Source organism: Cydia fagiglandana, chromosome Z, assembly GCF_963556715.1.
Source record: "Cydia fagiglandana chromosome Z, ilCydFagi1.1, whole genome shotgun sequence".
Lineage (NCBI taxonomy): Eukaryota > Metazoa > Arthropoda > Insecta > Lepidoptera > Tortricidae > Cydia > Cydia fagiglandana.
Genome location: NC_085959.1, coordinates 10660906 through 10687187, shown reverse-complemented (window position 1 = coordinate 10687187; position 26282 = coordinate 10660906). Strand labels below are relative to the sequence as shown.

The 26282-nt window shown below is 36.0% G+C and overlaps 2 protein-coding genes across 2 annotated transcripts; both read right to left on the bottom strand.

The window, feature by feature from the left end:
* Nucleotides 1-10415: 10415 nt before the first annotated feature.
* On the bottom strand, nt 10416-22376 carry LOC134678075 (uncharacterized). The gene is made up of 8 exons (XM_063536518.1): nt 22284-22376; nt 17569-18300; nt 16183-16243; nt 15367-15497; nt 14379-14457; nt 13398-13524; nt 11458-11526; nt 10416-10606 (listed from the first exon to the last, which is right to left on the bottom strand). Exons 2-8 carry the CDS (start codon nt 18224-18226, stop codon nt 10547-10549), a joined length of 1185 nt encoding a protein of 394 aa, XP_063392588.1. The 5' UTR covers nt 18227-18300; nt 22284-22376; the 3' UTR covers nt 10416-10546.
* On the bottom strand, nt 20787-21451 carry LOC134679500 (uncharacterized). Its single transcript, XM_063538429.1, has 2 exons — nt 21288-21451; nt 20787-21197 (listed from the first exon to the last, which is right to left on the bottom strand). The coding sequence occupies exons 1-2, from the start codon at nt 21377-21379 to the stop codon at nt 20909-20911; spliced, it is 381 nt and encodes a 126-aa protein (XP_063394499.1). The 5' UTR covers nt 21380-21451; the 3' UTR covers nt 20787-20908.
* Nucleotides 22377-26282: the final 3906 nt, after the last annotated feature.

The following is a 26282-nucleotide window of genomic DNA, read 5'->3' as shown; positions in this document are numbered from 1 at the left end:
GCCCTAGGGTAAATACGCCCCTGGGTAAGTAGGTAGTTTTTAATAACAATGAAGTTCAGTCGAATAATAGTTATTTGTTTTACAAGGGGGCTAAGTTGTCGTTTAACCGCTCGTGCTAATATAATATGGTTTCAAAGCACGAGGGTTAAACAAAATTTGCCCCCGAGTGAAACACAAAATTTTTCACCACACCAACCTGAAATATTAAATGTAAAATATCAAACAAAATCAAACCAAATCAAATCCAAATGAATGTTATTAAATATTTATCATCCAAAATCATCATTTAAAAGTCATTTCTACCAGCAAACATAAGAAACCAACTCAAAATTTGCATTAACTAGATTACTTTGTGTCACATGTGAATAAAATGCAACTTTGCTATCAGTTTTTGAAGTGCAAAGTAAGCCTTTCCGAGCTGGTGTGGTGAAAATATATTTATGACATACAAGGTAGCAAAAGTGGTATACGCATGCCTCAGTGGGGGACAAAACATACGCAAATCAACATACCAAAAACAATCTACGTAATTCGGTCGGGTTATTTGTTGCCCACCATAAACCATACTAAATGTATGGTGGGGAACAAACAAAAAGTGAGATTGTGACAAAGACAAGCAATAATACGGCTTTCTCTGCTACTCCTACTGAAAGTTCCATAAGTGCATCTCGTTCGGTCGTTTGGCCCCCCGTCTCATCTTTATATTATTGTACCTCTATGATTTATGATGAATCATCAGTAGCATTACCGATCTCATCATTCATTACGCCATGATCGTCATTGCATTACCCTTCATCATCAATAATGATACTTCATACATCTAAAAGTTTTTGTTCCTGTCTGGCCAAAAAGTCATATCACTAAAAAGTTTCGATCTGAATGCATCATAATTTAAGGAGTTCCCTCAATTCCTCATGGAACTCATCATCAGAACTGGACCATGACAAAAATGTTTCTTATATCCTTACTTTTTTAGCAAACAAACAAACCTGCCCAAAAATGCCCTAGTCTGTAAATTTCTACAAGTGAAATAATATATGATGTCTCGGGCTAGGCATATCGTATAATTAAAAAATTAACTAATCGAACTCATTATTCGGTTTCGTCATGTTACACCGTGTATATTACTTTTTATAAGTATTTGTTATATAAATAAATAATTCTTAGCAAACTAAACGAAGAAGACAAATCGCCAAACGTAAAATATGAGTCGTTGAAGGTGAGAGTTCTGGTTCTCATCAGCAGTTCCACTTTACCAAATCCAAGTTTTTTTATGCGAATTCTTGAAATGGCTATCAGATTTTAGGAGTTCCTCAATACCTCATGGAGCCCATTAATCAGGATTAGACCTTGACAAAAATGGGACCAACTTAGAAATTTTCATATACCTACTTTAAAAAAAATACATTTTCCAGATTCAGAAATAACGAAGTTCTGAGATAACAAACATACAGAAAAACTAAAAACCGCCCAAGAGTCGGACTCGCGCATGAAGTGTTCCGTACTATTACGCAAAAAACGTTTGTTGTATGGGAGCCCCGCTTAAATATTTATTTTATTCTGGTTTTAAATAGTAAGTATTTGTTGTTATAGCAGCAATAGGATCATGATATACAGCCTGGTGACAGACAGACGGACAGTGGAGTCTTAGTAATAGGGTTCTGTTTTTACCCTTTGGGTACGGAACCCTAAAAACGTTTGAATTGATAAGCTTCTGTTGTGGGTTAAAAATCACCTTCTTTACCGCAAAACATATGGCGCAGTAGTTATTATTAAATTTCAGTTTGCGGTTTCTAAGAAAAAAATGTCTGAGACGGACGGACAGAGAATGTTCCGAAAACTTAGGGTCGGAACACTAAAAACTTGAGTTAAGACTAAGTCGGATCACGCTAAGTATTCATCCCAAGAGGTACGTCAAGTACATATGACGCTTATAGGGACATTATGTGCATTCTTATTCTTACTGCCATATCTGTGCAAAATTAGCGTGGTCAGTCTAACAAGAAACGTTCGCAAGTGCATAATCAGCGGGGCAAGCACAAGTAACTTGACATACTTGACGGGACCTCACTCTTACAAATTATTTAAACAATATCTAACTCGAGAAGAGTCACGTTATTGCTTATGCCAACCCCCTGTATTTAGATTTAATTTGTTTTCCCAACTGCTTTATACGGACGGACGAACTATAGGGAATTCTGTTTCAGAACAATGACTTAATTATTAATTAATAATATATCGCTAGCATGAGGAATAAAAAACCCAAGTTTTAACAAATTCACAAATGTTTATTGCAATGTCATTACAAAAATAATGCGTACATACACACACAGACAAATTTTAAAATAAGCACCTTAATAATAAATATAAAACATTCGCACTTATCTTGCACAAGTTGCACATAAAACAGAGTACATTCAAGTGTCAAAAAGCCCTGAGCACTATCTGCCGTATGACATTAGGTGTACTTTGACGATGATTGTACCATTGATTGGAAATATGCCTACAGAAGGCAAATATTATTGAAAATTCGACTTACTTAGACAAAGTCCCGTCCAAACTAATTATATGCCACGCAGTGTTGCGCGCGCGGTGTTTTATATTCGTCGGGCGGGGCACATAAGTTGCGACGAACGCATTCCAAAGCCGACCAACAACAATACATTTTGACCAATTTTTTTCCTTCTGCGGTCCGCATGGTCGACGAAGGAATCGTGCCTTTACGCTTTAGAAATTTAGTTCATGTGTATTTGGACGCTACGCAGACGTATCACTAAATATTAATCTTAACATTAAATGAATCCATCAGCGGAAAAATATAAACAGTAATTTTTCAACAGCTTATGTTCGTGTTTACTGTTTTAGCCAAAGCATTTTTACTCTATGTCGCTGAATCGAATTCAAGCGTAGATCAGTTTGTCGCTGGTGGATATAGATACGAAGTTGCGCAGAAAATAGAACTTACAAAATACGTTTACACTTAAAAATATTATTTCACTCTAAACATGTAGGTATATTATATTATAAACGTTAAAATGTATTAAATTGGATTCATATGTACAATATTGTAAATTTTATGATAATTCGCTTCGTCATATAAATTAAAAGAACATGACTGAATCGTCAGCTCTATATAAGATTCCGATATCCCAATCTTGTTCCCTACGAATCCCGAGATTGAACCCCTAATAGGCAATTGTTACTCTCTTTTCTTTGTTTTACTGTAGGCGGAAAATTCACGCAGCTTAACAGCAAGCTGGCTGCATGCGGTCACAGCTAGCACAGAACGATACATTTAGCTTAGACTTAAAGCATTGGGGGCAAATTTTTAAGAAGAGCCAACCGCAATACTGAAATTTCGAAGACCCACAAAGTTCGATTTTAAATACTAAATATTCTAAAATCAATTTTAATTATCCTAAAAGCATTTTACCTCTAAAAGCTCGCTCGGTTTGTGAGCAACGTATTGTCGACTGCATTGTTCTTGAATAAAAATCTAAAGATGCGTCCAGACCTAACATATGCACCGCAAGTGCTTAACATTGCGCGCCTAAATATACGTCTCATGCAACGTTTGTAACGGGCAACATACAGCACAAATGCGTGCGCACTTGCTAAATCTGCACGCACCTTCAATACCATATAGTTCTACACTAAAAATACGTAATACATACTTAAAATAAAATGTTTTAACAAAGGGCAAGTAACAAGAATTATTTAAAAACTGGAATCCCTAACAAAATGAAGTAGGTGCTTTAAATAATAATCACACAATATGTGTAACGTTTGGAAATTAAAAAATGGTAATGTTAACGTGGCAGCGCGGTGAAAGTGATTTTTTACGGGAATTTGCGTGAATCGTTACTTGGTTATTCAAGACTAAGTATTAGTTTAAGTGTGACATTTGTCAATATTTTTTTTAATTTTTACATTAAGGTGTATATTCACAACCGACCGCAGAATGCAATTGCAAGAGAAAATGGGATGCCAAAAGCGTTGGCAGAATAAAATTGTTATTTATAGGTTCGTGAAAATTTAAAGAATGCAACTTGCGGTTTAATAAGCAGGTGCGAATAAGTATTTTAAAAGTTATTCAAGTTAGTATACAACGTTTCTATAAACGTCGGTGATAACGAGATCGACTATTACAGTTTCCTCATATTTGTTAAAGTCGTACAAACGCAATGTGCATACAATTACGATGAGTCTGTTGTCATGAACCACACTGATATTTCTAAGGCAAGTGATATTTCACGGTATCTCGATATTTATCAACTTTAACATAAACGATGACGGCATTTTAATTTCCATACTGTATTTGGTGAATTCTGGTGTGCTCTTCGCATCCTACAGCGCAACTACAGTACATACTACTACCATTCAAACACTAGTGCATTTCATATTTTCAAAAGATCGTTCTCGGCTACTAACTCAAAAGCGCAAAATAATGGGTTCCTAATATTGCATTCCAAATAAAACCTGCATGTCTAATAAATTTACTAAACTAATAAATATTATTCGATAAATCATTTATTTAACTGTAACATTTATTAAATATTAATATAATGAAGATTGAAACTCGAAAGATTAAAATGTTAACTCATATTAATGCCAGTTTTCAATCTTCATATAAATAACACGTTATTGATAGTAATGTGGTTGTTTATTTTATTTTTTAATTGGAGAAAATGTATTTGAAGCACATGCAGCTTTAGGGTTAGCAAATGACAAATAGTAGTTAGCAGTAGCACAACACTTCATTGTATACTGTATCTTGCACACACACAAAAAAAGAGAAATTATGTGAAATTATAGGCAAAGCATAGAATGTAGTACTTACTATTTAAACTAGAAGGAAATATTTAGTGTTAGTAACGTAAGATGCAAGGTGGCGCCCCGCCACATATAGAAAAGGCAGATATTTGTTACACAGACATGTTTTTACAATAGTGTAAAATCGATCCTAAACAATATTTATTTGGATTATTGCCTTCTGTTTTTGAACTCGTAGTCGTAACAAACACCAAGTAAAACGATTTTGTACTACATAAGGCTTTGCTGATTTAATCTAGTCAGTAATAGTAATGAGAAATACTTAAAAACCCTGTCAAATTTTACCAAAGTTACCCGGAATACTCCATATAGTTAGAAATCAAGTATCTAAATAGGTCTCATATAATGTATATCATCAATATCAGTCTATCTACCGCCTGCGGGTTGCCCCCGCGGGCCGACGTGCGAATCACACCTTATATGAATGCCATGTTTGCCATGTTATTATTGCTGTATGTACTTAAATAAAAGAATGCTACTGAAATAGCACTTCGTTTGGTTCATGCTGAAATGTTCACAGAGGAAAGAAACGATATTATTTAACCTGATAAACAGCATTTTTGATTTTGTTAAAGTACTTAAGTAGAGCAATGCGCATGTTGACAGTTAAATAAATCTAGATGGTTTCGTTTCCAGTGGCGGATTAACCCTGAGGCCCAGTAGGCCCGGGCCTAGAGCGGCAAGACAATAGGGGTGGCAGCTATATATACAATAGATGGTTGCCGAGAAAGGGGCGGCTAGTAGTTACTACAGGGCCTGGGACCTAGGGCGGCCAACACTGCAAATCCACCACTAGTTGTTTCATATTTTTTATACATATATATTACGTGACCTAACCAAGTAATTAAGTTTTAATTATGTAGAATTATTTTTTATCTAAGGTTAAGGTTACTTGACGAACTTGAATATTATAAACATCACAAATTGACGCTATCGGGATTATACACAGCAAAAAGCAGATTGCTACTAACGCTGTTATGCATGGAACACTCTTTATAAACTGACTTCTCTCTGGAATTTCGGCGAATTGATCATAAAGTTACAGATATGTGTACTGATGACTAACCTAATGGAGTATTTTATATTTATTCTAGAATGCTTCGGCTCGCAATTGCTTCTGTCGCTCATAGCTACTTACTAAAAACACCAAGGAATACTGAATACTATACCGTTAAATCTAACTAGGACTGCTCAGTATGATTGGATTTCTTTGGTGGCTTTTAATAAGTGAATGTCAATATTGTCTCGGTATTGCTATTCACTAATTAATCCATGCATGCAATAATATACAGTTTTTTTTACTAAGTCACTGACTTATCAAACCGCCCTCGTAACTTTCACCAGAAACATCTTTACGACGCGTTTTAAAAAAGATCATGCACTGATCTGCCGAACCATGCGAGATATTACTGTCTAACTTTAACTTGACGAAAAATGCATTACAGTAAATAGTACGTGCGCAAGCGATACAGACAGATAGACAGGTCAATGTACGAAATTCCTCCTACTTGATGGTACCCGTGACAGACTTGTACTCATTTCATTTGTCAAGTATACAGAAGTGTACAAATCCGTGTCTTTCGGTGTAGTGATAATTTTAACTAAAAGACTTATAGAGGGAAATCTCGACCAAATCGAATGCGTTTTTAGTCTACTAAGCCAAACATTAATCCAAATGGCAAACAGAGTTAGGTATTAGTGTTTCATCAATAGGTAACAAACCTGAAAGCTTTAAATCGAGTATTCCCTGTTGTATTTTTAGTTAGTAAGTATTATTTTGTTATTCCGCCACCGTAAAACTATGATATCTTAAACGAATTCTTAAAACTACTGTCAACGTGTCATTATCGTTAAGAATGTCTAGCATTTACTAACTTGCTTATTAGTAACAAGGAGAATTTGAAATAGAGGAATATTGTGAAAGTAAATTATGTAGTCAGTACATTTACTGCCATTCGATACTGTGATTAAGACTTTTAGAACGCCATTTGTCTTCGATCTTTATTTTTTTCACTGATATGTGTTCAACTTGTGAAATGTCAAAAAGTATATCCTACTCAAGAGTAGCCAAAGGTATGGCATCACACCTTTGGCTTATCGTGGACTAGCGTTCTAAAAGTGTTAATTATTTGTGTCGAAAGATGGCAGTAAATGCACTGACTACATAATTAACTTTGACAACATTCCTCTAGTCTAAATTCTCATTGTTAGTGATGTTGATATATGTACACACTTAACATAATTCAGAAAAATTCTGTACACTCTATTTTCATTGCATTAAAAATAGGTAGTGTACGCTGTTATCTACGGACGCGTGTCGGAGCATAATTTAAATTGGCGTTAACTTATTTGAACTAACGTGTTATTGCATGTATATACAAATTTGTTCTATAGTTTTCTATACTATAATGTAAGACTTTTGCCGTAAACGTAAGTCACCAATATAACATTTTATGTCAATTTCTCTAAAGACAAACGACTACTAGCACTAACAACACACCCTTTCCAGTTGTACATGTTAACGAATGGTCAGTTTACTATCTGAAGTACATATCTCAACGAAGCTATAGTCGCCAACAAAATATCCATACTAAATAATAATATTCAATATACCTAAAATGCACTTTAACGCGTTGGAAACAGCGCCTTGTTCAAATATTTGTGAGCAACTTATTCGCTTTGATATATCAGATGGCGACTAAAGATACATCCACACCGCAGTTAGCATATGTGGAGCAACACTATGCAATACTAAGTAATTCGGTAAATTACCTCATGTTACCGTGTTGCTCCATGAAAGTTAACTGCAGTATGGATGCAGCCTAACACCGTTCGGTAAAACGGTAAAAATGGTCGCGACTTCAAAATATCAAATTTGCTCGCTTTCCATCAGCTCTGTATTGATTTAATATACAGGCGATTTCAAAGAACAGACCGGTACTGTGAAATTAGGTAGTTTTAGTTAATTAGTTTAATTCTTTTTTTTTGTCTTTATTATTTTGCTTATATTTATATTTAAGTTTAGTTTTTAATTAGTTTCATGTTTACATTATGTAGTGTATGTTTAACTGTTTGCATAATAAACATTGAAACAGATAAATGAATGTTTTTTTTTTCAGATAATTTTAGAGTGATAAATCCCATGAATAGCTGAAAATTTAACTTGAAATGATGCTGAAGTCCACAATTATTTTGACGGTCACCTATTAGTAACTTATTCGGTATTTAAAAACAAACGACATAAAACATACACATTCAAACTTCTTACTTCTTAGCGATGAGCGAAAATATTAAAATACATCCTTATTTTAAGATTGTATCAAAATTATTGAGATGAAAATAGTTTACGACTACTATGTATGTTTAAAAATCGGCTTCCCGTCCAGAATAAAACATGAAGTTTGGCATTCGGGTAGTGAATAAACAGCCCACTTACGAGTAATATTGTTGCATTTGTATGCAGCCATATTCAGAAAGACGTTAGAAAGAGAAAGTTCTATCTTCAGTACGTGTATTCCAAGTTTCACTTTTATTACTGCCAGAACCTTATTTGAAGATAAGGACGCATTAGAACTGTATTTACATTATAATGGCTAGAATTCAGCCCTCGGCCTGATTTATAACTACACTCTTAATTTCATGAGACAGTTGACAGTTTCTTAAATTAGATAATGTCATAAGATAAGACCTAATTATCGACATAGCTATAACTAATTATGTACTATTTGTTTGGTACTATTCCGTTAGCTGCTAAAAATTACGTATCAAGGAGAACAAATTAACATGCACTATAAAATTAATAATAGCGAGGCCTTCCAAGTCATAAGTTTTTAAATCCCATAGGCTTGGAGATTTTCGTTCTTTCCACAAAAATAGTGTCCGTAGATCTTTTTGATTTAGTCTACTTTGACAGGTCTCTTAAAACTATAGGCGTAGCGAAATCATTAAATTGACAATTATAATTATATCCTCTTGTTTAACCAGTAAAAACAGGTTACGTCAATATTCAGTACAATACACACACATCACCTGCAATAATGTGTTGCCCAACGAACCGACAATATCGGACATGGACTTATCTTCAGAGCAGTTTCGTGTGGTGTCATATATTTATGCGCGTTTCGCCGTGCAACACATTATTTCAAGGTGGATACAAAATAATATAAATGACTAATATTTACTCTAAATGCACAAACATGTCGTATGTTAAAAAAAATTATAATACATAATTATTGGTTACTGAAATCAATAATGTAACGAAATGCAACGGGAACTTTTGAACAATCGAGGAAAGCAAAGTTCTTAGATTTGTATCTCTCCCTCTATGCCTTGAAAGTTTGGTCATATTTTTCATAAAATCTATTTCGTTTGGCAAATCATATTACTTTTTTGCAACCGAGTTTTTAACCTAATTAAACCCCGCTGAATCCATATTTGCCGGTTGTCCGATCGAAATCTTGACCGGGAGTGAGATATAAATGTTCTATTGCTAGGTTAAAAAATCCGGTTGTCAAAAAGTAATATAATTTGTGAGTTGTGTCAAGAAGGAGAGCGATTTTGATTTTTTTTTTGTCTAGTCTATGTGTTAAAATTGTTGCATGTCATAAACTCATAAATATATTTCACTCTGTGTTTCTAATTATAGATATTTATTACTTCATTAAAGCATACAAATCAGATGGTATTCGTGTAAAATATTTTGTGATTATAAAATTATTCAATTAGTTACTTTTTTTAAATATTATTACTGCAAAAGCAACATAAAAACATCATTAGGAGCGGCGAGGGCGAGGCGTATGAGGGGTATATATTTAAGGGGTGTATCAGACGAATGGGGACAAATTTTCACAAAGTGGTATCGAGTCGATACTATCGACGAAACGGGACAAAAATATTCATCAATGGTTACAAATATAAACAATCTAGAAAATAACTTTCTAACGCAATTAGAATTACAGATCTGAACTGTAATGCAGACCCTACACCACGATTGGTTTTAGTTAGTGATTAAGGGATGGCTTTTATTCTATTTGCAAAAGAATTAGTAATATGTCGTTAGACATACTAATTTAACGACTTTAGTGACGTGCCATTTTGTAGTTTACGCGATACAAGTTTCGGAGAGTCTGGGTCTCCATATTGCGCGTGGGTGGACAGTACGCGTGGCGTGTCGCTCGGCGCGCGGGCTGCTGAACTCGCTAAAGGTAAAGATGGCATTCGGCAAGACGCTGCCGCAGCCCGGCAGCCGCGACCGACCGCCGCCGCCTGCATCGGACGGTGTGTCATACAAATCCCTATAAAGCAGAACGGCGACTGCCGGGCAGCCGCTGCCGGGTCGCGGCAGCCTCTTGCCGACGCTTACCTTAAGATAAAAACCGGTTAAAGGTGGTCCCGCGCCAGGGTTTCTCGGAATTCCGGTCCGGGGTTCTCCAGTGTCAGTGCTTGAATTTGGAGACCTAGGTTCTCCGAAACATGTCGTGCTTAATTCTAAATTCACGTGTAGCCGTAATATTATGCTAAATATTTATTATTATAATAAAACCATCTGTTAATCACATGCTTAAAGTATTCATGGTGTAACTAGGTTACAGCTGGTTATGTTCAGAAAGCACGAGATAAAACACTGTGAACCGTCCGCGTTTTGTATGGTGGAAGACACATTGGTGGTCATCCTAATAATTACATATTACCTAATATTAAATATGGCTTTAGCTTACATAATATTGCTACTGACTTGTGTGCTGTGATTCTCAATGATGTTCTGCAGTACTTCCTGAAAAGCAAAAGAAACGGTGTTAACTTTTGTGCCAAGGTCACATGTGTGCAATGTTTCAGGTAATACTAGAGTTAGACCATTAAAAGTCTGCAGCGGATTTGATAGCCCACGCAGTGCAAGTGTCATATGATACTTACGTCATAATTTCATAGAAGTTTGACGTTTAAACTAACACGTGCACTGCGTGGGCTATCAAATCCGCTGCAGACTTTTCATGGACTGACTCTAGTTATACACATTAAATTTGATTGATTTGTTCCTAAATAAAAAAAAACATCAAATTTTCAAATACTTTATGTAAAAAACACAAGCGGTTGCATTTTTAAATATGATAATGAGAAACACATACATCTTTTGAAATAATAAGGAAACATCGTAAAAGTTTATTAGGAATTACTTTTAAATGTTACAACAATTAACCGTTGTTTATATAGTATTCGTTTAACCCTTAAATTAATTCTTACTTAAATCGTAACAAAGGATATAATTATTATTAAGTATCGTCATTCATTCGTTTCATTTCGATCTTCGTTTATATTATTTCATTATTTATAAGTAATGTTTCTCTTACTAACAGCACAGAATAAATAATAGGACTAAGTACAGAAGACTCACTCTCTAATAAAACGCGTTTGTCACGATCAGCACAGATATGGCCGCTAGGTGGCGACAGCGCCACGCGCGGCTTATGGCAAACCCCAAAATTGGGGTCGAACGGATGTACTTTTAGCTACCTGTAGCAAAGCGACGAAATCGCGGAGTGAGACACGCCTGCTAACAGAAACCTGGTCCGTATCCGCACACATGTTAAATCCAAGTTTTTATTGTTTAGAACCAGTAATACATACCCTTTCTTTTTCTCCACACATGTTCAGCTTGGCTTTTAATTTGCTGTACCCGTTAACTGATTCCGCCTGCTGTAAATTTAATAAATTGCCTTTAAATTAGCGAACGCCAAGAGAATATTTTGACACACCCCAGTATTTTTTAATACGATAAATGATCATATATTTTAGCATGTCAAAAGATTCTATTATGTTATTTTTGCATTCCATTAATGTCAATAAACACAATCTATAAGACAATCTAATTAAATTTCAGGTATATCTGTATTATATGGGAATCGTGTGAATGGGGCACTTAACGCTTTTATGAGCAGCCAGAAGGTGTCGCAAAAAGCACGGTTGGCTGTTCATAGAGGGGTGTTGGCAGTGGCGTAGCTAGCATGGGTGGCACCCGGTGCGGAAATTGTGGGTGTCACCCCAAAATTCAAACAAAATTGTAAAATATATTTAAAAACCGGGCAAGTGAGAGTCGGACTTGAGCACGAAGGGTTCCGTACCATACAACAAACAAATACAAATTATTTATTTGCCAGAATATAGCAAAAAACGGCAAAAAAAACGGTCACCCATCCAAGTACTGACCCCGCCCGACGTTGCTTAACTTTGGTCAAAAATCACGTTTGTTGTATGGGAGCCCCACTTAAATCTTTATTTTATTCTGTTTTTAGTATTTGTTGTTATAGCGGCAACAGAAATACATCATCTGTGAAAATTTCAACAATCTAGCTATCACGGTTCGTTAGATACAGCCTGGTGACAGACGGACGGAAGGACGGACGGACGGACGTACGGACGGACGGACTGAAAGCGAAGTCTTAGTAATAGGGTCCCATTATACTCTTTGGGTACCGAACCCTGAAAAGAGTAATTAATATATGTTAAATAGCTCAGGATTTACTCCATCGCTTTCATTTTACATGATTTTATGAATTTTTATAGGTGACACTACTGATGTTCACGGTCGGGTGTTACCCCTAAATGGGTGACACCCGGGGCGGACCGCCCCCGCCGCCCCTCCCTAGCTACGCCACTGGGTGTTGGTGCCTACACTTATGTATGGTAGCGAAAGTTGGGTATGGCAGAAGAGGCATCAGAGTCAAGTGAATGCAGTGGAAATGAGAGCGTTGAGAAGTGTGTGTGGTGTGAGATTGCAAGATAGAATTAGGAACAGCGTGATAAGGGAAAAGTGTGGACTGAATGTAGATGTAGGGACAAAAATTGAGAAAGGTATGTTGAGATGGTTTGGACATGTGGAAAGAATGAGTGAAAGAAGGCTGACAAAGAGAGTGTATGAGGGAGAAGTGGAAGTGGGAGTTGGAAGGGATAGACCTCGGCGGACTTTCTCTGATCAGATCGGGAAATCCTGAAGAAAGGCCAGGTCAAGAGCACCCTAAACCGGCGAGCGTGTATGAGGAATGTTATGAATGTGAAGGAAGCGAAAGAGGTATGTCAGGATCGTAGCAAGTGGAAATCCGTGGTCTCTGCCTACCCCTCCGGGAAATAGGCGTGATTATATGTATGTATATCTGTATTAATAAAACCTATTACTAAAACTTTTTAGTAAGTCTTAGTAATAAAATAATAATAAACTGTCTATGCATTTAGTTCTAATAAAAGGAGTTGGAACTCTAAAATTTTAAAAGCATGTATATAAAATTATTTAGAGTAAGATGAGACTCAATCAATCAATCCTTATTAGCGATAAACGGGAACATTTATCGAATATCCAAACAAAGACAGACTCTCTTAATTAAAACATTGAAACAGGCTTCCATGTATACTTATTACAAATTTTCGTGAAATAAGCCACTGTTCAAGATTCATGTAAAATTTTCCTGTAAGTAAATGAACGGCGGAAATATAATTCGGAGACAAGCTCTAGAACATTAATACATTATTTTGCTTCTGATTATAGTGAATAGAATTATCAAAATTATTCTTACCTCTTTTATTACTGTAAGGAGAATGGTAAAAAGGTTTTGACTCTTCTGCGTGAGGAGCTTAGATTTCATTCTCAGTTCTTTACTCGTTTTCTCTATTGCCTCGAGTTTTTCTTTATTGTATTGAAGTCTGTAACAGAAAGTACATTTAGATTTACCTACTTTTTGATATAATACAAACACTTTAAAATATATACATACATTATATAAACATAAATAGTATATTATATTATTTTAAACAAAACATTAGGTACTTGTAAAATACATATTATTTTTAACTTGTGTATATTTTTCAAAAAAACTTGGTAAAACTTAATATCGCTTAAGCATTTTATTTTCTGGTGATATGTAAATTTTAATGTTCGAACTCAAATTTGAGCTATTACATTGGTAATAATACAGTTAAATTCCAATATATGCGTTAAGTTGCGTGATTGGGCCCTTGCGCGCTAGGTGCCTGTAGGCACACGGGGCAGTGCAGTGTCCGCCTCCACATACGATACATTCTCCATAAGAATCCACCATATTTTTACAATAATATTTTATAATTCGCCACATATATCATGACGATCACTTAATAAACAATTAGCATTAAGCTGCGTCGCTATTTTGCTCTCTATAAAGTTTTCTAAGTGAAATAAACGAATTTGTACTTCCCCATGATATGTTTATCACGAGGGCGACTGCAGCGCCGCATAGCTTTATTGGTGGACTTCTCCCAAAACATGTAATACAATTTAGGGGCGAGATTGCAGTAGTATTCAAACTTTATTGCAATGCATCAAATATAAATCGTAACAAGTATTTACTTTAATAAAAATATGCGTGCACTTTAAATGGGCTTACATTGCAATACTCGTCACTATGAATTCTACAATAATTTCATGCTACTCTGAGCTATAGCTAATATGTGCGACTCGCCCATACACTTATATATCATTGCGTAATTTTAACAGATAATACAATATGTAGAAAATATCAAACCTGATGTCCGTACTGTCGCAATGTTTACATTTTTTTGTGAAGAGTTGTTTGTGGTCGAGGTCGCGCGGCGGGGAGGTGACTGCAGACAAAATCAATCGAATAGAACAAGTCGCTTAGCGCAACAGTCCACTAGCATAACAGTACGCACGGCATTCGGACCAACCACGTGGCTTCACCGAGACTGCGCTCTGCCAACTCTCGGTATCTTATGAGCTGTCAACTTTTATATTACTAAAAACAATTGCCATTAATTGATAATTTAACTTTAAGAGCAATAGCAGGGTATCAGTTACATCACCCTTTTAATTCGAAGCCAAGCATGAAGTGTTTCTTTAAACTCTATTAAAATGCCGTATTGCAAATGGAAAAACAAATACAGATGCTTCGAGTGCTGCAATTCATTTATAGAAATGTGTTAAAGCTAATGTATTTTATGTGTTATTTGCCACTATTAATTTTGTTAAGCTGTTAGGCATAATAGGACCATATGCATGAAATAAAAAATAAAACACAAATTCGCTTGCTATTGTTGATCAGTCAACAACGTTCATGAATACCTTGTGTAGCCAGTTCTTACGAAACTGTAGTCCAATGCAATAGATCCCAGGATCTATTGCATTGCATTGCTGAAGCCAGCTTCAGAACCCATAACAATGGAAAACATTCACAGGGCTCGAACCTGTAGTGGCTCGGCAAAATTACTTGATTATTGATTACTCAAGTCAACATTATTAAAATGATTATTTCACTTCATTAATAATTAATTGGACTTCAGCAAACTTAACTCTAGCAGCATTGTCAAGCAAAAATGCTAAGGAAAATAACAGTTATCCTATAAGTGAATGTTAATTAATTGTTTTCGGCCAGCAAACAGGCCACTTTAATATGTCAATAAAACAATATTTAATTAATGAATAAAAAACTTAAGTTGTTATGTTAAACTTCAATACTGCTTTGTTGTTTTAATTAATAATTGAAATTTACTTACATGGATCTATCGAGTTCCAGTCCCTTTTCAGTGGGGAAGTAATGGCTTGTATCATGTGCCTGAAATCATTCTCGGCTGGTTTAGACTCCAATTTAGATACAGGCACACAGCTTATTAAAGGTTTTTCTGAACTAGAATACAAAAAATACCATTAGACGGATGTTATACACTCCATATAACCTCAACCAGCCAACACCGGACATGCAACACTGTGACAGAAAATTACCAGTAAAAATATTATACCAGTGTTAAATTCTATTAATAAAATACATGTAAAGTACAAAAAAATATATGTACACTCAAGAATAATAATAATAGATTTCCTTGTCAAGAATCTCCTTAGAAAGCCAATCGTTTTCATTACTCTTAAATGTATTCATATAAAAAAATCATGATTTCTATACCACACACTTTGAAACAACACTTGCGATACCAACTTTCTAAATATATAAGCATTTTTTGCATTTCATTTTTATGCATTCGGGTTTACCTAGATAAGCCTTTTTTTAAGTAGAGCCAATTATAACGAGTATAGTTTAACTTAAGAAGAGCAGACTATTTTATAAGCTACAGGATATAAACTTAGAGAGGATTACTTTTCAGTCTATTAGAGTCACACATATAGCTTCCCAGGCCATACCGCTACTATGTTAATCTTGATTCAAATGACCCAACCAAATCTCTCTCCATGTTTTGTATAAAGTTGATACCGTAAGGTTCAAAGTGACATTTTGTGGAGAATTGAATTATAATTGTAAATTTCTGTATTCATCACAGTATCACGACGTGTCCACTTGCAAAATACGTTGTACTTACGGATTTCGCCGAAGGGCAACTGCGTTAAGCACCTCTGGCGTGCATGGCGGGCTTGAGTTTACTGAAAACATTTATCTTTGTTAATTTTATGAAAAAAGATAAGATTTTTAAGTTATTTCATAATTCTATTTAAATGGGAATCTTTATAATTATAACATAGTTGCCAGGATTGTATAAAAACCAGTAAGTATTTAAAGTGAGGATGCTAAGACGAATTTGGTGGACCTTTTCACAATATTTTATCAATACGAACTAAACATAAAGATAGTAGCACCAGCAGTAGTCCTAAAGGCCAACGGACTACATTCTTGCTATATAAGTTGAAAAAGGCAGTCTAAATTTTTATGATAATGCTGGTAATGTAAACTCACATACCGGGTGTGGCCTGTAACACGAAAAAGTAATTAAAACATCAATTACTTTAATAAGTACAGGTGACAACCAAAACTCACTAATACAGATTTTGCCGCCATAGTGAACCGTAACAGTAGTCACCTGCAATAATATGTTATACAACGAAATCTGCAAAAATATCTCACACGATTTTATTTTTAGAGCCATAAGAACGTGTCACAATATTTTTGCGGCCTTCGAAGCGTAACATATTGAAGGTGACTACCCAACCAAAGTTGATTTTTGTTTAATTATTTTTTATTAATTAGTGACTTTAGATTGTGACCTGATCCTGATTGTATGTTGTACAGTCACCTGCAATAATATGTTACACTTCGAAGGCTGCAAAAATATGTGGCACGCTCTTATGGCTCTACATTCTCTACAAATAAGACCATGTACCTCCATGTACTGACTTCTCAAACGATAAAACTTCCTGTTTAGATTTACTTTTTTTATACAAATTAATTATTTTTTTCAATGTAGAGTTGTACACTGCCATCAGTGTGATTGACATTGATAGTCACGCTTTAAACATAACAAAATTCGCAATACATTCAGTTTTAGAATAAACTTGAAAGTGATATAAAAATCAAAACAGATTATTTTTATATGTCGCTGCATAAATGTTGATCAGTTTAATTTACTGCTCGTGTTACAGGCCACATCTGGTATATACATGTTAGCTCTGGTAATCTTTCACTACCAGTAGCGGATTTGCCCTAAGGTCCAGTAGGCCCGGTCCTAGGGCGACAAGACATCAAGAGCAGCAGTCTATGCAATGGGTGCTGAGAAAGGGGCAGCTATTAGTTATTACAGGGTGGCAAAGACTGCAAATCCGCCACTGTTCACTACAGATAGCACTCATCAGTTTAGAAAAAGACATCAAGATATATTTAAAAGCCTGATGATTACCAAAGCACACCATATTATTATGCATAATGTAAGAAATATGTACAGGCAATATGAAAGATTGCTATTGCAAGCAAGTACCTTCAGGTGGTGGCGGTGGAGGTGGTGGAGGCGGCAGCATATAGAAAGCCTTTTTAAAATGATATTGGGAGTGTGGTGGTAGGACTCCAGTTCTGTAGAACTCTTGCTCTTCAAACACTGTAGCATGGACATATTTGCACAGCGGTAATGTACAAACTGAATTTTGATAATTGCGGCAAAAGGTATACACCCCCATCAACTGGGACAAGTCCCTTTGGTGTGCATATTTGCATCCTACTCTAACACACGTGCCTCTAATAAAATCCCTACAAACAGTCACTTTAGACCTTTCTGCGTGGTTATCTTGCTCTTCATTTAATCTTAGTGAAGTTTCTTCTGTTTCAGCCATTGACAGTTCAGCTGTTGTCAGATTTGGAGATTCCTGCCCACTTTCTTGGTCTGGGTAATCATTATCAATAATTTCATTTTTAATAGGCACTGGCATTACAGGCAGTTTGTCTGGGGGTGGCGGCTCTAAAGGTAAAGGGGGATGGACAACTGGTTTCGCAGGGGAAGGCTGTTCCTCCTTTTCCATCGGCTGGTTATTGCTGGGTGGGCTCTCTGACATATTCGGTGTAGTCTGCTCACAATTGCCGTTTGGCGGAGACTGACTTGATGATTCTGAATAATCAATTTTATATTTCAAGAACTTCTTCATATTTTTGAAATTGGGCGAAGGCCGAAATTTGATGAACTGTTCATCAACTCCGAGTCGCCGACAATTGTCAGGATCTGTTGAGACAAATTTATGATTAAAATAAATTCCGAATGCACATTATTAAGAACAAAAAATACATGATAATTAATTACTTTATAATTGAATAATTCTTCATTAAAGACTTAATCAACAGTTACACTTTACCAAAAAAATACACACATACCTATCTATATCAATATATACCTATAATATTAGCAATATATTTTTTTCCAGAATCCCATCATCACATGCTTCATATCATATCCCTAGAACAGCATTTCCTAAAGTATGGGCCTCAACCCACTCACGGGTCTCGAGTAAATATTATATGCACAGGCCAAAAGGTGAAATTTTACAGCTGGGTTGCACCCTCGCAGCCCACTAAACATTGGGTTCCACTGCCATAGAATACATTTTCAAACAAAAAAAACTGCATGTGATCCAGCTGACTTTGAGAGATTGAGAATTGCACACCTTTTTCTTCTAGGTTGGTGAATAAAATATACAAATATACTAAACAAATCTTTAACAAAGACAGGTCAGTTGTTAGCAAAAAAGGCCATAGCCCATGGTGTCGGGGCTGTGGTCATTACAGTCAGTCTTAAGTAGCTATGGGGGCAGGGAATCTTTCTAGACAATTTGCATTAAACTCTGTATGGAAAGAGAAGAGTCATAGAATGTATTGGATCCCATATGTTTAACAACTCTTCTCTTTCAGCACAAACTTCAGCAGTAAAGACATTATTCTAATGATGAATAACAAAAACCCAGTCTTATGTCAATTTGTCATTTTTTACACTAGGCTCTGACCACATACCTATTTACATATCTATAAGCTCCATAATTAAAATAGCATTTGGCATTACTGCACTGCTTTCAAAATATTGTAGGCAGCAAAGTTAATATACTTATCTGATATTATATTCATAAATAAACTATTTATTTTAAACAATTATTGAATTACTGTTAATTTCGACTTAATGCATTATTTCAGCAGAAGCAAGATAACTACAACTATAAACTACATACCTACCTAGGTTATGTAAGGTCACTTTAATAACTATTCATCAAGCAATTCCACAAATATGCTTCTTTTGTCTCCACAGACATGGTGAAATATTAACTACATTCAATTAAAAATTTTATCTGAATTTATTTTGTATGGAACCCATAAAAAGTGGTTTTGGTAAAGCAATTGATTCCAGGCATACGTTAAAAAGGAAAGGATTTCATAGTCATAGAAAAACGTGACTAAATCCGGCAACATGAGCCAAGTCAGCAAAAAATGCCAAGTAATGCTAATGACACTGGGAACGAGAAAGTACATAAAGACATCGAAAATAAAATTCATTGTCCTGACTAGCTAGAGTAGATAAATGAGACTTCTAAAAATTACACAATATCAAGACATTTTGGTAAAAAAAACGCTTAGAAATGTTGCTGAAATCAAACACGTTTAATTTACATTCAAAATAAAAGAGAGTAACCTAGATAATAGCCAATGAAGGTGATTAACCTAACAAACTGTCCTAGAGTTACAGAATGAATTCGCGCTGGCCGAGTACGTGGACAGTAAGACTTATTTTGGAAAAGCAAGAAGTAAATAAATGACACATGCTGACTACTTAGATGAGGACTGAAATAAATTTTGTACGGACCTGTCTGTGTATCCTGCATTTAATTTCACTTCACTTGTTTCCTCTATAAATACCATAAACTCATCCGCTAACTTAGCTTAGGGGATGATTAAATTGTTCCAATGCTCGATCAGGTTGTTATCTCCAGTAACAAGAACAGTAAAAATGCGCATTAAGATTATCTTTTTCCTCTGCTCGTCGAGTAAAACCATGAAGACGAACCAACCATCGCACAACACAATAACAAACAAAATGGCCGCTTCACAGGAATCGGCGGGAGGTTATAGGCAAAAGACCACTGCTGCAGACTGCAGACAGACTAACGAATGGCTTTGGCGAGATGTCGCTGACAGTGCTGACACACCTATATATAGTTTTACATATGAATGTGCTAATAATGGATAGATGGCAGCGGCGTCGTTCATTTATGAGTTTGGCCTAAACTGTCTCCTGACACGCCATTGGCTAAATTTTCAAGTTCACAAATTACTATGAGGCGTTTTTCAATTTCTGAAAACACATCCGCGTTTTTAAAAACCTTAACTAATATGTTGGTCAAGCAGATCTTGTCAGTAGAAAAAGGCGGCAAATTTGAAAAATGTAGGCGCGAAGGGATATCGTCTCATAGAAAATTTGAATTTCGCGCCTTTTTCTACTGACAAGATTTGCTTGACCATCTATAAAAAAAAATTGTTCTGCAAAAGCAGGCGGTTATTTTGAAGAGCGAGAAGCCAATATCTAACTATAACTTTCTCATTCAAGCAGATCGCGGTGTCCTAGTCTTGCACCACTATAGATTATTGGGGCGTTTTTTTCCTTGGTTAAACTAAACGTGGTAATTGTCAAACACCAACACCTGAGCATCATAAAAATTAGCAACAGGATTGTATTATAAGGTTTAACTTCATTAATTAATATTAATTATAAAGTTACATACATACTATGGCATGCTTCACAATAAATACACACAAAATGTACACCATCAGGACCACTAAAACGGGTACTGCTACCCTGATCTTTGAGTTCTTTCTAAATGCAATTCAAACAACAGCTTGTTCTCATAGTAGTAACTGCTTTGGGCCGCACTTATTCCTGGATCATAACTAGGTCTTCTTTCGGAATCGGACGATGAACTAGGTGAGGAGATTCCATTTTCGAGATTTATGTTATTGGCCATATTCGATTCTTGGGTCTGGGAAGTACTTGTGCTGGTAAGGTTGTTGTTTATATGCAAGTTATTTATCCTCTTAGATAGAGGCATAAATTCGCAGGTGTCATCCTCCCTTGCTCTTTTTCTGAAAATGGGAATTCCATAATGAATATAAAAGATAAGCAAACCTAAAGAAAGGTAGCTACATTTTCGAGTGTAGTTGTATGATACTTACCTATTTTCTGTCATATTTCTGAAGATATAATTTCCATTGTTTGGTCCAGTACATGTGTTCCAGTTAAAGGAAGAGATTTTTCCAAAAGTCATGGGCCCTTATCGGTCTGCAGACAAATAAACAGCTGATTCCAAATTACGTTTGTATGTGACAAGTTTGACAAATGCTTCCTTCATTCCAAGGGCCCAACGTTTTCTGTTCTCTTTCACGACGCAGCAACTAGTATCATTTCTCTCTCCTCGCTCTTTTAAAATGCCGTTTGTCAAAAAAGGACAACCATACTGTTGACAAGGTGGACTTCAAATAAAGTGTTGCCTTTCTTCATGCGCCCAGGCTGTGTATGTGTGCGTAAAAGCGTATATGTGTGCTCTTTTAGGGATGTGAAAAGTCGATTTTAATCATGTTATTTATCGATAAACGCTACACAGCGGAACGAAATAGCGATTAATTGAAGCTTCAATATCTTCGTTAAACATAAACATAATTGAAATGCTAATGGATAATGAATATATTATAATATAATAATATAATTCAATTATTGCGGAACACCTATTTTAGGAGGTATTTATGTAATTTAATTAAATATCTGAAGTTTCCCTTGGTTCCCTGCTGGGGCGTGACTATAAAATTGTGATCTGATAACCACAATAAAGAATAAAAGCGTTTTTGGTCATTTTAGGTATCGTTAAGCCTTTGAAGTAAAATTAAAATTGCAAGAAATGTCGATAGTTTATCGATATGACTTTATCGACATGGCTACAGCAACGTGGGCCTCATTGTTAATCGTACACTAAACAAAAGTGGCAACAGTGACAGCTCGCTGAGACCCCGTTTTTATATATTATAAGTCTATGCTGACACTGCGTGGGCTTTAAAATCCGCTGCAGACTTTATTTGGTGCAACTATAGGTATATAACTTTTAGGACCGAATACCAGTCTGTGGGGCGGCGGTAGGTTAGGTATAAAGTATTATAATATAATAATATTATTATTACCAGTCACGGCTCGGCGGCGACGGGAACTAGTGCCACTAGTGGAGGCTGCACTTTTGATCTGTGACGGCCCAGCGTCGCCACGTTCGCCAGGTTTCGTCGCTGCCGTCGCAGAGGCCTGCCGACGGGCTCGTATAGCCTTAGCCTTAAAGGCGATTCGCACCATGCCTGCTGCAGAAAAAAAATGTAGGTACCTGCGTAGGTACGGTCAAGGAATATAATTTCAGTACCATTTCGAACTTTGTCATAGTGACAATAGTATGAGGTTGAGGCGTAGTAACTATTTATTAATCTGTGGTTGAGGTCCCTAGCGACTTTCATTATTATTACGTCGGCCTAATGCCGGCTACATACGTAACGATAAATCGTTGCGATAAAACTGTGCAGTCCGACTGTGCGATAAATCGAACGTTCCTAGTGCCTCCACACGCCTCCGATATCGGCGTCGGTCGTCAGTTCTCCGCAGAAGCTCACGCAAGAAACATGTTATCCATGTCATCAAAGTTAATATGGAAGTTTAGTTTTCTTAAATTTTCTAATGTTCCGCGCAACTTTCTTATTTTTTTTCTGTCATAAGAAACTTCTCCTGACAATAACCAAACAATGTATGACAATGTATACAGGCAGAGAGTGTGGAACTGCATCTTACCGAGCATCTTGAATAGATTTTCAAAGGAATTACTAAAACTTATAGAAGGACGGACGAATAGACAAGCAAGAAATATTATTAAAAAATACCTAATAAGAGGGCAGTATACCGAAATCACCGAATTATATGACCTATTATGCTATTATGTACCTATAAAAAATATTAATTATATATAAATATTTAAAATAAGACTCCTTAACTCAAAAAATCTTTTAAAGTTAAGATACTTAAGATTAGTAGTTAAGTTTGATATTATATGATGTGCATAGTTTACTGAAATAAACAGTTTAAATTTATTTATTTTTTGCTTGACCAACTTTAAGACCAAAAGAATTAGCGAAATTGGTCCAGCCGTTCACGCGTGATGACGTGACCAAGAGAAATATGGATTCATTTTTATATTTTTCATTATTTACTTGAGGAACGAACGTACACACAAGCAAGCTACGTGAAGTACTGCCGAAATGACCGATCGCCATCCACACGCAACGATAAAACTGTGCAGTTCGCTTCGACAACGATTTTTCTGATATAATTTGCAACTGCCACCGATCAACGATTTATCGTAACGATTTGTCATACACACGGTTCGATTTATCTGCACAGTCGGACTGCACAGTTTTATCGCAACGATTTATCGTTACGTATGTAGCCGGCATAAGTCGCAAACCTCGGAACTCCTCCGGGGGAGTTACGAGGTTTACGACGATGTCCAAAGTAGCAAGTAGCATTAAATTTACTAATTTCCTTGAAATGGAGTTACGAGGTTTGCGACTTAGGCCGACATGATAGCCATTGTGACAAGGTACAAAATGGTACAGAAATTAAATTCTTTGACTGTACTTACCTACATATATCCGTAATCCAAAAAATATAACCTTTTAACAGTCTAAAAACAGCTAAGTAGGTAAGCTTTTATAATTTAGTGGGCATTTGAAACACCAAAATATTTGCTCCTGGTTAATTAAAGGCTCCACCTGTAGGTATAACTATTTGGCGTTAAAGATTTCTGCTGCACCTACCTACCTAATACTTGTGTTGTGGTTGTGGGATCGTCGCAGAGCCCTCAACGAATTGGCAGGAGACTAAGGAGACGAATTATTGAAGTCTGTGGAAAATAAACAGATATTAATTTATTCAGAAAAGACAGTAAAAAGACAAATAAATAACTTATGAACTAAATATATCTAAGAATAAAACTAAATTAAAACTAACAACACTAAATATATCTAAAATAAAAACAAGGAATATAAAAACTACTGGAAGAGGCCTCCACGCGCTACACCCGGTGCAAAGGTGCCCATCACACTCACTGCGTTGAGCTAAGTAGTCTAAGTACATTAAGATTATTATCGTTACGTGTGTACCTAAAAATTAAGTACTGAACCGAGGTAATTCGTTTTCTTATTGCTCTTATCAAAGTTTCAACTTACCGTTAGTGTAGAAGAAATAGGAAGCCGAGCCGCTTACACCTCAAAGCCAGTTGCCTATCCCGGCCGTTGTCCTGTACAGTAGAGGTTAGGTAGGTGTATATTATTAATAATTTATACAGTGTGTTTTCTGTAACAGGAGCAATAAATTAAACTGTAGGCTGTACTCCTCAAACTGACCAACATTTGTTCAGCAACTTTTGAAAATAACTCATGGTTCGATTTTTATTATACTTTAAAGTTTATTCTAAGACGCAATGTATTGCAAATTTTGTCATATTTACAGCGTGACAAGCAACGTCAAACACACTGATGTCAGCGTACATTGAAGGCAATATTTATTTTGTATGAAAAAGAGGAAGTCTAAAGGATTCATAATTTTTAAAAGTTGCTGAACAAATGTTGGTCAGTTTGAGGAGTACAGCCTTTAATTTAATTTATTGCTTCTGTTACAGGAAGCATCCTGTATAGTGACCACTACATACTACATAATTGGCATTTTTATTTAGGTTGGCCGATTTTCTGAACACTCTAGAATCTAGAGTGTTTTTCAAAGTGTGGGTCGCGACCCCCAGGGGGGTCGCGGCACATGTCCAGGGGGGTCGCGAAACTCAGTCCTGAAAGAAACTTATGGAAAGCAGATTTCATTTTTTTAACTTAAAAATAAACCAATCCTTTAAAATTTAACGGTCGTTAACGTACAGTATAACGTATCAATAAAACAAAACATTATTAGATAGGTAAACCGTATTTTTTAAACAGTTAAATAAGTTACGATCTGTTAATTAGACCAGTCAAATTAGATTTTTTCCAGGAATTAATTACCAGCAAGCTGGAAATCGTCTAAATACCTTCATTTGGTTCTAAATTAGTGTAATCCGAGTTTGCTCCATTCCAGGAGTTGCGGAGAAATTTCTGCTCTTTTTCAGTTTTTTGCTTATAGTTCAAAAAAACCGGGCAAGTGCGAGTCGGACTTGCGCACGAAGGGTTCCGTACCATAATGCAAAAAAAAAAAACAAAAAAAAGCAAAAAGAAAACGGTCACCCATCCAAGTACTGACCCCTCCCGACGTTGCTTAACTTTGGTCAAAAATCAAATTTGTTGTATGGGAGCCCCATTTAAATCTTTATTTTATTCTGTTTTTAGTATTTGTTGTTATAGCGGCAACAGAAATACATCATCTGTGAAAATTTCAACTGTCTAGCTATCACGGTTCGTGAGATACAGCCTGGTGACAGACGGACGGACGGACGGACGGACGGACGGACGGACGGACAGCGAAGTCTTAGTAATAGGGTCCCGTTTTACCCTTTGGGTACGGAACCCTAAAAATGGTACGTCCGACGGAAAATTGGCTCTAATTATGGTAAAAATCGATATCTGAAATCGTGAATTAGTACCTAGTCAAACATTGTAAAAAGTGGTTGCCACTTTGAATTTGTTTCTTTTTTTGTAAAATCTTGTTAAATCCGAAATATTTTACCAGTGTCTGATCCCCAACAACCTTGCTGTTATAGTTTGCTGTTAGTGACATTAATTTTGACGGTGGGTTCCTCTATTTCGAGTGGTTTTGTCAATCCAAGGTAAAATGTCAAGGCTTTCAAAATTTATCCACACCTCCTGGGATGGAGCAAACTCAGATTATTCGCATTTAGGACCAAATGAAGGTATTAAAATGATGTGGAGCTTGCTGGGAATTAATTTCACAAAACGCTTTTTTGGATCTCATGATTCTCATGAACCGTGATAGACGATTTTCACAGATGATGAATTTTGATTTTTTTGCCAGTCCGACTCGCACTTGGCCGGTTTTTTTTATTTTGATATCGACCATTGATGGACTGTGAGAAAAGAGGTCGTAGAATGTATGGGACCCCATACATTTCATTTCATCGATTTTTGAATTTCATGGAAAACGGCGAA